Below are 12,559 nucleotides of genomic sequence, written 5' to 3'. Positions count from 1 at the left end.
CAAAGCATGATTGACCCCCCACCATGCTTCACAGTAGGCAAGGTGTTCTTTTCTTCATAGGCTTTGTTCTTCCTCCTCCAAACATAGCGTTGATCCATGGGCCCAAACAGTTCTAATTTTGTTTCATCAGTCCACAGCACACTATCCCAAAACTTTTGTGGTTTGTCCACATGACTTTTGGCATACTGCAGTCGACTCTTCTTATTCTTTGGAGACAGAAAGGGGGTGCGCCTGGGAGTTCTGGCATGGAGGCCTTCATTACGCAGTGTGCGCCTTATTGTCTGAGCTGAAACTTCAGTACCCACATCTGACAAATCTTTTTTCAGTTCCTCAGCAGTCACACGGGGACTTTTCTCCACTTTGCGCTTCAGGTAGCGCACAGCAGTCGAAGTCAGCATCTTCTTTCTGCCACGACCAGGTAGCGTTTCAACAGTGCCCTTCGCCTTGAATTTGCGAATGATGCTTCCTATGGTGTCTCTTGGTATGTTTAACATCTTTGCAATCTTCTTATAGCCATTGCCCTTCCTGTGAAGAGAAATCACCTCTTCTCTTGTCTTCCTGGACCATTCTCTTGACTTCACCATGTTTGTAAACACACCAGTAAATGTCTAGAAGGAGCTGAGTATCACAGTCCTTTTAAATCTGCCTAATTGGTGCTTATTATGCTTGATTGCTGCTCCTTGACATCCACAGGTGTTTTCAATACCTGATCGAAAACACTTGAATGAACCTCTGTTCTTAAGAGTGGTAGTCTTTAAGGGGTTGAATAATTGTGTCAATGAAGAAATCACAAAAAAAACATTTAATACTGTATTACAAAAACAATCGATGTCATTTTAGTTGCATTTGGTTCTTTAAAAAGTCCTTGTAAGATTTCATTCTGAACACAATTACAAATGTACACTAAATTCCCTAAAACCCTTTACAGCATTGGGGGTTGAATAATTTGGAACACAACTGTACCTCACTTTCCATTCACACGTCGCGGCCGCCACTGCATCTCCCCGTCGCACGGATAAAAACATCTGGCGCCTGGGGGGGGGCAGACAAAAGCAGGGCACGATGGGAACGAGCCTCCCTAGCATCCTGTGTGACACTAGGGAGGCTTGTTCTTGTCACGCCCTGCTATTGGCTAACCCCGCCCTTCCCCACCGATGTGGTTTATATTGATGTTCACTTCTAAAAAGTGTGTTTGTAAGTATAATAAGGTGCATTAAATACCTTGAAGTTGCGGTGCTACACCATTGTTTTTTTCCCTTGCTTTTTAATGATACATATGGAGAAGAGGTCTAATTAACCTCTTCCGGACACATGACGTACCGGTACGGCATATTGTCCTGGTACTTAAGGACACATGACGTACCGGTACGTCATGTATAGTTCCGATCACCGGCGGGCGGTGATCGGAACCCGGTGCCTGCTCAAATCATTGAGCAGGCACCTTGGCTAAATGCCCCGGGGGGTCCTGTGACTTCCCCATGTCGGCAATCGCAGTAAACCGCAGGTCAATTCAGACCTGTGGTTTGCTGCGTTTACGGGTTATTCGGGTCTCTGGGTCTCTGTGTGATAATACACCACCAATCACCATCCTGCGATCCTGAGAGGTGATGGTGACATTGGTCGGCTGGGCGGGCGGTACATTCAAATTATTGCAGCACTCCAGAGCTGGACCGATCTCCAGCCAGCACCCCTATCTGTGCCCCAGCACCCCCCAGGTATTTAGGGAAAGGTTGGGTTAGGCAGGGATATTCAGGGAAAAGTTAGTGAGAAGAAAAAACAAAACTAATTTTTGTTGCATCACCCTAGCTGTGTGACCCTAGACCCCCCAGGGGTGCTGCAGCTTGCCCCCCTGCCCCCCCTCAACTTTTTTTTGGGCGCAAGCATTTATTTATTTTTTTGTGTGCGTACGCTGACTGTGGCCGGCACTCATAGCGTCTGGCCACTGTTAGCGCATCGCACACCCCACCGCTTATCAACTTCGGACGGTTAATCAGCGATTTTAAAAAAAATTGTTTTTATTTTTTTCACATTTTTTCCCCTTTTTTTAGTTAGTCTTTTTTTTTTTTGTCTGTTAGGTTTAGGGTGAGTTCGCGAACACCCGTGCCCCCACACACACGCACACTGAATAAAGATTTACACGCACGCACACACACACACACACGCAGACACACACTCCCCTATGGCCCGCCGGATGTTCCGGGCCGAGGAGGCATACGTCCAGCTTGCCTCCGAGTCCGAGAGTCCCAGTGAGGACGAGGATGACCCCACTTTCCTGTTGTCATCCGCGTCCTCTAGCGATGATGATGAGCCCCCAAGGCGGCGGAGACGCCGCCAGGCGGAGCAAGGGGAGCACCATGCTAGGGACCCTGTGGCCCACCCTAGTACAAGCAGCTCTGGGGCTCGTACTAGTTTTCCGGCCCACCAGTTAAATCCACCGGAGCCCCCTGCCGGTGAACTTGTCTGGTGTACCCCAGAGCGATTTGAGCCTGTGATTCCTGATTTTGTAGGCCAACCAGGAATCCAGATTTCCACAGTGGGCTTCACTGACTATGACTATTTTTGTCTTTTTTTCAGTGACCACTTTGTAAATCTGATGGTGGAGCAGACGAACCTGTACGCCCAACAGTTCGTTGCTCAACACCCTGGATACTTTTTGGCTAGGTCTGGTGGCTGGACCCCGGTCAGTGCAGCCGAGATGAGGAAATTTTGGGGCTTCGTGCTGCACATGGGCCTAGTCAAGAAACCTAGTGTCAGGCATTACTGGAGTGGGGACGTCCTCTACCAGACCCCACTTTACAGTACGGCCATGACACGCTCCCGGTTTGAGGCCATCTGGAAATGCCTGCATTATTCAGATAATGCAGCATGTCCCCCCCCCCCCCCCCCCCCCCCCCGAGGTGATCCTGCCTATGACCGCCTGTACAAAATCAGGTCATCGATCACTTTGGGGCCAAATTTGTACAGGCCTATGTACCTGGAAGGCGGTTTATGAGTCTCTCATTGCGTTGAAGGGGAGACTCATTTTCCGCCAGTATGTTCCCTCTAAGCGGGTGAGGTATGGCTTGAAGCTGTACAAACTTTGTGAGAGTACCTCAGGGTACACTTACAAGTTTCGTGTGTACGAGGGGCGAGATTCCCGTGTTAGCGGGAAACTTGTGTGGGACCTTATGCACCTACTGCTAAATAAGGGTTACCACTTGTACGTGGATAACTTTTATACTAGTAACCCCTTGTTCCAGTCCCTCGCCGCCAGATCCACGTCCGCTTGTGGGACTGTGCGGAAAAATCAATGCGGCCTCCCTGCCCACCCCCTCCAGGTACCTATCCCCAGGGGTGAGACCCGTGCCCTTACCACTGGAAACCTGTTGCTGGTCAAATATAAGGACAAGAGGGATGTCCTTGTACTGTCCACAATTCATGGTAACAGCATCACCCCTGTCCCTGTGCGAGGTACCATGGTATCGTCTACTACAATCGGTATATGGGAGGAGTTGATCTCTCTGATCAAGTCGTCAAGCCATATAACGCCATGCGCAAAACCCGGGCATGGTACAAAAAAGTTGCGGTCTACTTGGTGCCGGCTGCCTTGTACAACTCTTTTGTGCTGTCAACACAGGGACATTCCTTCAGTTCTATGAGGCAGTCTTCAAGTACCTGATCTTTTCTGACCGGGAAAGAGCAGGCCGGAGTACCTTGGGAACTGGAGGCGCCCGGATCGTCCCTGGCCAACACTTTCCAGGTGTGGTCCCCCATACTGGAAAGAAGGGACGGACCCAAAAAAGGTGCAGAGTGTGTCACAGGAGGGGGATACAGAAGGACACCACTACTCAGTGTGACACGTGCCCCGATCATCCGGGCTTCTGCATTATTGGTTGCTTCAGGGAGTACCACACTTCCATGGAGTACTAAATTTATATCCCAATTTAGCCACTGACAATCAGATAAAAAACTGTTTCTCAGACTTGAGACACTAAAACTAAGAAAACTATTTTTCAAAAATATTATTTAGTAAAACTAAAATAAATAAAAAAGTAGACATATAAGGTATCGCCGCGTCCGTAAGAATCTGCTTTATAAAAATACCCCCCCTAACCCCTCAGATGAACACAGTAAAAATAAATAAACGGTGCAAAAAAAAGGTATTTTCTTGTCACCTTACATCACAAAAATTGTAATAGCAAGCGATCAAAAAGACATATGCCCCCCAAAATAGTGCCAATAAAACCATCCTCGCATTCTGCAAAAAATGACTCTTAGACTACGGAGATACTAAAATGTTTTTTTTTTCTTTATAAAAAGATAATATAGTGTAAAACATAAATAAATAAAAAGTTGACATATTAGGTATCGCCGCGTCCGTAAGAATCTGCTCTATAAAAAAAAAACAACCCCTCGGATGAACACGGTAAATAGCAAGCGATCAAAAAGACATATGCCCCCCAAAATAGTGCCAATAAAACTGTCCTCTCATTCTGCAAAAAATGAGCCCCTACATAAGATAATCGGCTAAAAACTAAAAAAAAAATGACTCAGACTATGGAGATACTAAAATGTTTTTTTTTCTTTATAAAAAGATAATTTAGTGTAAAACATAAATAAATAAAAAGTAGACATATTAGGTATCACCGCGTCCGTAAGAATCTGCTCTATAAAAATACCCCCCCAACTCCTCAGATGAACACGGTAACAATAGGTATTTTTTTTTTCACCTTAAATTACAAAAATTGTAATAGCAAGCGATCAAAAAGTCATATGCCCCCCAAAATAGTGCCAATAAAACCGTCCTCTCATTCCGCAAAAAATGAGCCCCTACATAAGATAATCGGCTAAAAAAAAAAAATGACTCTTAGACTATGGAGATACTAATAGGTATCGCCGCGTCCGTAAGAATCTGCTCTATAAAAATACCCCCCCAACCCCTCAGATGAACATGGTAAAAAATAAAAACGGTGCCAAAAAAGCTATTTTTTGGCAAACTTTCCATTTTAATCAGTTTTTTTCCAATAACAAAGCAAGGGTTAACAGCCAAACAAAACTTAATATTTATTACCCTCATACTGCAGTTTACAGAAACACCCCATATGTGGTCGTAAATTGCTGTATGACCAAACGGCAGGGCGCAGAAGGAAAGGAACGCCGTATGGTTTCTGGAAGGCAGATTACGATGGCCTTTTTTTTGGCACAATGTCCCATTTGAAGCGCCGCTGATGCACCCCTAGAGTAAAAACTCCATAAAAGCGACCCCATCTAAGAAACTACACCCCTCAAGGTATTCAAAACTGATTTTACAAATGTCGTTAACCCTTTAGGTGTTTCACAAGAGTTATTGGCAAATAGAGATGAAATTTCAGAATTTCTATTTCTGGTAACCTTGCCTCACAAAAATGTAATATAGATAAACCAAAAATCATATGTACCCTAAAAATAGTCCAAACAAAACTGCCACCTTATCCCGTAGTTTCCAAAATGGGGTCACTTTTATGGAGTTTCTACTCTAGGGGTGCATCAGGGTGGCTTCAAATGGGACATGGTGTAAATAAACCAGTCCAGCAAAATCTGCCTTCCAAAAACCATACGGCGCACCTTTCCCTCTACGCCCTACTGTTTGCCCGTACAGTAGTTTACGGCCACATATGGGGTGTTTCTGCAAACTACAGATTCGAAGCAATAAATACAGCATTTTGTTTTTCTGTTAACCCTTACTTTGTTACTGGAAAAAATGGATTAAAATGGACAATTTGCCAAAAAATAGAAATTCTCAAATATCATCCCTATTTGCCATTAACTCTTCTGGAACACCTAAAGGGTTAACGACATTTGTAAAATCAGTTTTGAATACCTTGAGGGGTGTAGTTTCTAGAATGGGGTCATTTTTGGGTGGTTTCTATTATGTAAGCCTCACAAAGTAACTTCAGACCTGAACTGGTCTCTAAAAATTGGGTTTTTGAAAATTTATGAAAAATTTCAAGATTTGCTTCTAAACCTTGTAACACCCCCAAAATATTAAATATCATTCCCAAAATGATCCAAACATAAAGTAGACATATGGGGAATGTAAAGTAATAACTATTTTTGGAGGTATTACTATGTATTATAGAAGTAGAGAAATTGAAACTTGGAAATAAAAATGAATTTTTTTGACTTGGATAAGTTAAATGGCCTGGATAAGTTAAAGCATTTTAAAGTTATCACCACTTAAAGTGACACTGTTAAGATTTGTAAAAAATGGCCTGGTCCTTAAAGGGAACCTGTTATGTGGATATTTGATTATAATCTAACTAATTATATACAATCATTAACTACTAAAAAGTGCCTTAGATTTATTCACTTACTGGTGTGACAGATGGTTACCTCATAATATACACACAAAGATGCCACATGCTAATGAGCTGATTTGAGTCCAGCGTGATGTTAGTGAGTCCAGCGTTTTTTTAATTCAGAGCTATAGCCACTCCCCTGCCCACCTGCTGCTGATTCATATGGAAAATAACTGTCATTCAGCAGCAGGTGGGTGGGGAGAGTCAGGAGCTCATGAATATTCATGACTCATCATTATCAGCTGGAGCTTTTCAATACAAGATGTTGGCAGATTGACTGGGTCAATTAAAGAAAGTGACCCAGCATTTTGCTAAGAGAATCAGTCACTTATTTATGTTGCCCTTAGTTAGGACACCATAAAACTGGTGACAGGTTCCCTTTAAGGTGAAATAAGGCTGTGTCCTAAAGGGGTTAAAGGAGAGAAAGTGATGTGAAGTGAAAAACATACTGGAGTCTCGGTGTAATGGAAGGAGAATTGAAGATTTTAGCATAGTGTTTGGATCTAGTAAGTAAAATATTGTGTGTTCAGCGTATATTTTTTATGCTATATTACACTATCGGAGGCTTTATGTTGTTCTCTGAATGAGACGCAGTGTTTAAAGTTTGTGAGAAGAATCATGACTGACAGCGGTGGAGGGAGATCAGTTTGCAGTTTCTGATGTTACAACCCTCTACTGATGCAGCACAGATCAAGAGTATACTATAGTGACTGTTTGGGGAAATGGACCTGCCCTCTTGTTGATCCAGCGACGCTTCTATCTGGGCCTTAAAATAAGTTAATCTATTGTTTATATATATTAAAACCACTGGGACCTCCACCAATCAGCCCAAAAAATCAAGGGTCCCCGGTCCCATGTATAAGCGGAGTGGTAGTGTGCATGTGTGTCTTCAAGACGAAGGAGAAAGCCAAGATAATTACCGATCTTGAAGATAATCCCCATTATTCTATCTGTTTTCCAGCTCATATAATATTAAGGACTCTGTTTCGTTCAAAAAGAGGAGAAAGCGCGCTTTGATCCAGATTTACTGTGCTGCCATGCATTATTAATAAGACCTGGAGCAGGGCAACATGGGTAGTAAGGGTGCCATCAATGCACATTAGAGCTCGGAAGTTACAGCTCACTTTTAATTGTGTAAATAAAATTTACATCTAGGATTCAGGAGTAGAAAAAACACCATGAGGAGTATGCATCATGGTCTTTGCACCTGAAAAGTGGCATCATTTCTTATGCCGCTAACAGCAATAAAATAAAAAAAAGTGGGCAGAGCTTAGTGGGGAGGGGTGTGGCCTCCAACTGCCTGACAAATTTGCTGGGGTAAATTATAGCCCAAACCAAAGACACCTCATATAGCTGGAAGAGATTTGATTTTCTAGTATATAGCCTGTGCATTTTACAAAATTTGTTGCATCTCCATTTGCATCAGTCTTCGTAAGTTCCTCCCTATTTCTCCAAAACGGCATGAAGCAGCACATATAAGGTGTTGCTGGAATCGCCTAAGGGTAGGAATTAAGAGGAGGTCTTTTTAGCAGGAAGCTGGAGATATGCTTTAAATTGTGGTAGCACTGTAGAAGAGAAAACACTTGCTTATGGTTTCCCCCACAGATCACACATGTCTCAGGGTCTCTGCTAACATAAAAAGATTGTTCAAAGCAAAACTGTGACAGACACTGAAGTGAAGGTGAGAGGAGCACCCTGGGCATACCTGATACACCTTGTAATGCAGGACCTGAGAGGCCCCTTGGGCCCTGCACATCTTCACAATAACTCACCTTGCTTATTTCTGCACTGAATCCAAGCTCACAGTCACGTGTATCATTCCCTGTGCAATGTAAAGACAATGTATGCATTAATACACACTGACTGCAATTTTCCATTCCTCTGTGCCTATATTATACAGTCAGGTCCATAAATATTGGGACATCTACACAATTCTAACATTTTTGGCTCTATACACCACCACAATGGATTTGAAATAAAACGAACAAGATGTGCTTTAACTGCAGACTGTCAGCTTTAATTTGAGGGTATTTACATCCAAATCAGGTGAACGGTGTAGGAATTACAACAGTTTGCATATGTGCCTCCCACTTGTTAAGGGACCAAAAGTAATGGGACAGAATAATAATCATAAATCAAACTTACACTTTTTAATACTTGGTTGCAAATCCTTTGCAGTCAATTACAGCCTGAAGTCTGGAACGCATAGACATCACCAGACGCTGGGTTTTATCCCTGGTGATGCTCTGCCAGGCCTCTCAGGTCCAAGAATTGATCATGTTCTATCTCTTGCGGAATGGACATACTCATGTGGAAATCACACGGATCATCCATGTTCTTTCCACATCCGTATGTCTGTTCCACAAAAAGATACAACATGTCCTATTCTCATATACTCAGCTGCAGAATGTCGACCATTGATCCACTGAAATAACGGATGCAACACGGATGTCACATGGACATCATCATCCGTATTTTGTGAATCCACATTTTGCAGATCACAAAATACATCCGCGCGTGTTCACTAGGCCTTAGGATATGTCCACACCGAATTGAAACGCTGTGAATTTGCTGCCACGTAATTGTGTGCAACAAATCTGAGATGTTTTACAGTAGCAGCAAAGTAGATGAGATTCATCCATATGTTGAGGTGCAGATTTTAAATCCACAGCATGTCAATTTATGTGGCGGATTTTCACTGCAGATCTCACCCTTGGAATTGCACAGGGTGAAATATGCAGCAAATCTCCAGCAAAATCTGCAACAAATCTACAATATTATTGTGGATTTATCCGCCACAAATCACACCCCGTGTGGGCACACCCTTAGGAAACTCTGCATCCGAACAACATCCCACAGTTAGGTTCCATTCACACGTCCGCAAAATGGGTCCGCATCCTTTCCGCAATTTTGCGGAATGGGTGCAGACCCATTCATTCTCTATGGGGACGGAGTGGATGCGGACAGCACACAGTGTGCTGTCTGCAGCCGCAATTGCGGAGCGCGGCCCCGATTTTGGGTCCGCAGCTCCGCAAAAAGATAGAGCATGTCCTATTCTTGTCCGCAGCTTGCGGACAAGAATAGGCATTTCTATGGGGGTGACGGGCTGGTGTGTTGCAGACCCGCAATTTGCGGGTCCTCAACACACCACGGACGTGTGAATGTAGCCTTACAATCTCTATAAAATTCTGAGCAACTTTACAAATACTGTACGTATCTTGTACAGATCTGTACAAGTGGAGAAACCACTATCAGTTTCCAAAGGCAGCTAGCTGAATTTTGAAAGCAGCTATACACAGAGAAAAAGATGTAAACCAATTTGCTTTAGGACAACAGAGCAGCAGATTATCGGGAAGGAAGCATTCCTTCCCGACAGTCTGCTGATCGTTGGTGGAGGAGACCTGAGTATAGGGAGGAGCGATCGCTAATGCCATCACTCTTCCTCATAATGATATGCAAAAATCAAACGTTTCGCTCATTCATTGTGTAATTGGCGGTACATTTACACCGCCAGATAATCGCTAACGAGCGTGTAAAGAGCCCTGAGGAATGACACAGCAAGGTCAAGCAGTTGCTGCTGAACATGTAAAGCATATACGTTTTTTGGGTATTATAAGTATTACATCAGTCGTACTATATTTCCTTAAGGCGTAGGTATTCTCTACAGTGAGCTCTCGACATGGAGCAAATTCATAGCTGTTCTTCAGATCCGTAGTCAAGTAACAGGCTCCAGTGGGCGTTTTCCCAGACTGATTAAATATATCTGTATTAATCTGAAATGTAAAATGCTGCAAGGGGGCACAAGCCTGTAAGCAGAAAGTGAGAGAATATGTTGAGAGAAATCATACAAACATTTATAGATCATCTGTCAGCAGGATTAACCCAATTAAACCGTGTATACTGTCTGGTAGGGTTGATACTGATGAATAAAATGACGCCTCTCTTGTTCAAATCTGTGGCCCCATTTTTGAGAAATGCGTGTTTTATTGCATATGTTAATGAGGTCTAGCCCCTTGGAGCACCTCTTCATCTCGGCCATCTCCCCTTTGCCACTACTCTCTCCCTTTGAGTGTCAGGGCCAAGCATCCTCACTGTCTTTCACCATACACTGGTGAATGTTCAGTTGGCGCATGCACATCTCAAATGGCTTACCCTAATACCAAGTTCCGAACTGCGCATGTGCCAATTGCACATTTATCAGTGCATTTGCTGGATTACAGGGGCAGTAAGACAGTGATGATGCCTGGCCCCGTCACTCAGGGCAAGAGTGGAGTGGCCAAGGAGGGAAGGCAGAGCTGGCACTCTGAGAGGCTTGGCCTTAGCATATATAAACAAGGGAGTGGGATTTTCCTAGGAATTTTAGTGCCAAACATCAGAAATAACATGCTAGGATATGCCGTTATTTTCTAGGGTGTCAGAGGTTGGACCTGCACAACAAAAGATTCTTAGATAGAGCTGAAGAACTAGATAAAGCACAGCAATCCCTACAGATCTGTAGGAACTGCAACACAGACCTCAGAAACCACTCCCGGTTAAGAGCATGGTTGGGAGCAGAGCACTGTCTAAAAAAGCTGATGACCCAGTGATATGCCACCATTGTGTGAAAGCGATTTTCTGTTTTTCACCCCCTGCCTTCATGGAGCCATAACTTTTTTATTTTTCCATTCACATGGTCGTGTGTTACAAATGGGGTGGTATTAAAAAAAAAAGAAAACACAATTCCGCCACAGTTTTATGGGTTTTGTTTTTATGGCATTCTCTATGAGGTAAAACTGACCTGTGCCCTTCATTCTGTGGGTCAATACGATTACAACAATACCACATTTGTATAATTTTTCTTGTGTTTTAATACTTTAAAAAAATAAAAGCTTTAGAAAAAATTATTTCCAGGATGTCATCCATGACAGCACCACATAGAGGATGTCTCCCCGCCCACTATTGGGACAGGAAACAGAGAGAAGTTAAAAGTTGCCCCTCACCCCACACACACCAGTGTTTCTCCTGTCCCAATAATTGATGGGGCAAAGATGAGGTCTCTGGAATTTTTTGGACCAGGGCAGAGGTCGGGATCGGAGGGCAGGTTCGTCTCCTTCCTCCTCCTCCCGGCTAAAACCTCCTAAACTGGGGTTCCCTTAGCCTACCCAGCCCTTCCGGTACCTGTCGGCCATGTGGCTGAATTCCAGGTCAGAATATACTGCCGCAGGTGAGGGGATTGGTAGCCGCAACCCCGGTGGGGCTCTGGGCTCCAGACTCGCTCCTCTTGGAGGCTGCAGGTGTCAGGAACGTAGCGCGTCTGACGTCACTTCCGCCGAAGTAAGGGCAACCGGAAGTAAGATGGTGGCACCCATAGTGGATTCCTTCAGTGGTTGGAGCGCATCCTTCAGTGGTTGGAGCGCATGTGCGTTCCACACAGATACTCGGAAACAAGATGGCGGCGCCCTACAGTGGTTCTCATGGCGTAGGACGATTAAGGCCTGTCTTACCGGCCTCGCGTCCCATCCGGTTGACTCTCTTAGGATGAGTCCCAGAAAGGAAGAGGAGGAGCATCGCAGCAACAGGAGGGGTAAGTGCCAAGGGCATTTAAACCTGAAGGGGGTTAGCAACAGGGTCCTTACATATGGATTCCTCCAGCTCTATTAGGAGACAGCAGTCCCCAGAGCCTCCTCTCCAGGGTCATGTGAGTAGAAAAACCAGACTTGGGTTTTAAGGAAAAAAAATAATTCTCCTAAAAAAATTGCTCGTCATGTTTCCTAGGGGGAAAAAGAGACTACTCATAAGGTGGAACCTAAAGGGAAGCCTAAAAGATGTGCTACCTGCAATAAAAGACTTCAGGATACATACGCAAAAAAATGATGCGCGGATTGTATCAATAAAATAATCAAAGAAGAAAGAAGAACAGCCTTCTCTCTTAACGGATCTTAGAGCCATTATAAGGGAAGAAATAAAAGCATCTGTGACATCCCTTGTACCCCCACCTGTTATCGGTCATAACCCGAGAGCTAAGAGACCTAGAGAGGTCTTAGATTCTGACTCAGAGGATATGGAGGTACAATATACTGAGTTGGATGAGGGGGATGAAGAAGAATTAGATTCTTTACCCTCCACGTCCTATGATGAGCAGCGGAAATACTGCTTCTCATCTGATGATATGGACTCTCTTCTTACTGCCGTTCGGGAAACTATGGACATAGAAGACGAACAAAAAAGATCCATTCAGGACTAAATGTTTGCAGATTTAATAG

At 44.0% G+C, this 12,559-nt stretch overlaps 1 protein-coding gene across 2 annotated transcripts in view; it reads right to left on the bottom strand.

The window, feature by feature from the left end:
• ITGA2B (integrin subunit alpha 2b) overlaps nucleotides 1-12,559 on the bottom strand; it is a 130,784-nt gene that overhangs the window by 106,242 nt on the left and 11,983 nt on the right. For both annotated transcript variants that reach the window (XM_040435903.1, XM_040435904.1), the window contains exons 5-6: nucleotides 9,952-10,123; nucleotides 8,090-8,139 (exon numbers count right to left, since the gene is read on the bottom strand). In XM_040435903.1, coding sequence (XP_040291837.1) covers nucleotides 8,090-8,139; nucleotides 9,952-10,123 — 222 coding nt within the window. The remainder of the gene's footprint in view (nucleotides 1-8,089; nucleotides 8,140-9,951; nucleotides 10,124-12,559) is intronic.

This window comes from Bufo bufo, chromosome 6, assembly GCF_905171765.1.
Source record: "Bufo bufo chromosome 6, aBufBuf1.1, whole genome shotgun sequence".
In the NCBI taxonomy this organism is placed as follows: Eukaryota; Metazoa; Chordata; class Amphibia; order Anura; family Bufonidae; genus Bufo; species Bufo bufo.
Note: the sequence above shows the minus strand (reverse complement) of the source record. Positions and strands in the feature narration are given on the sequence as shown.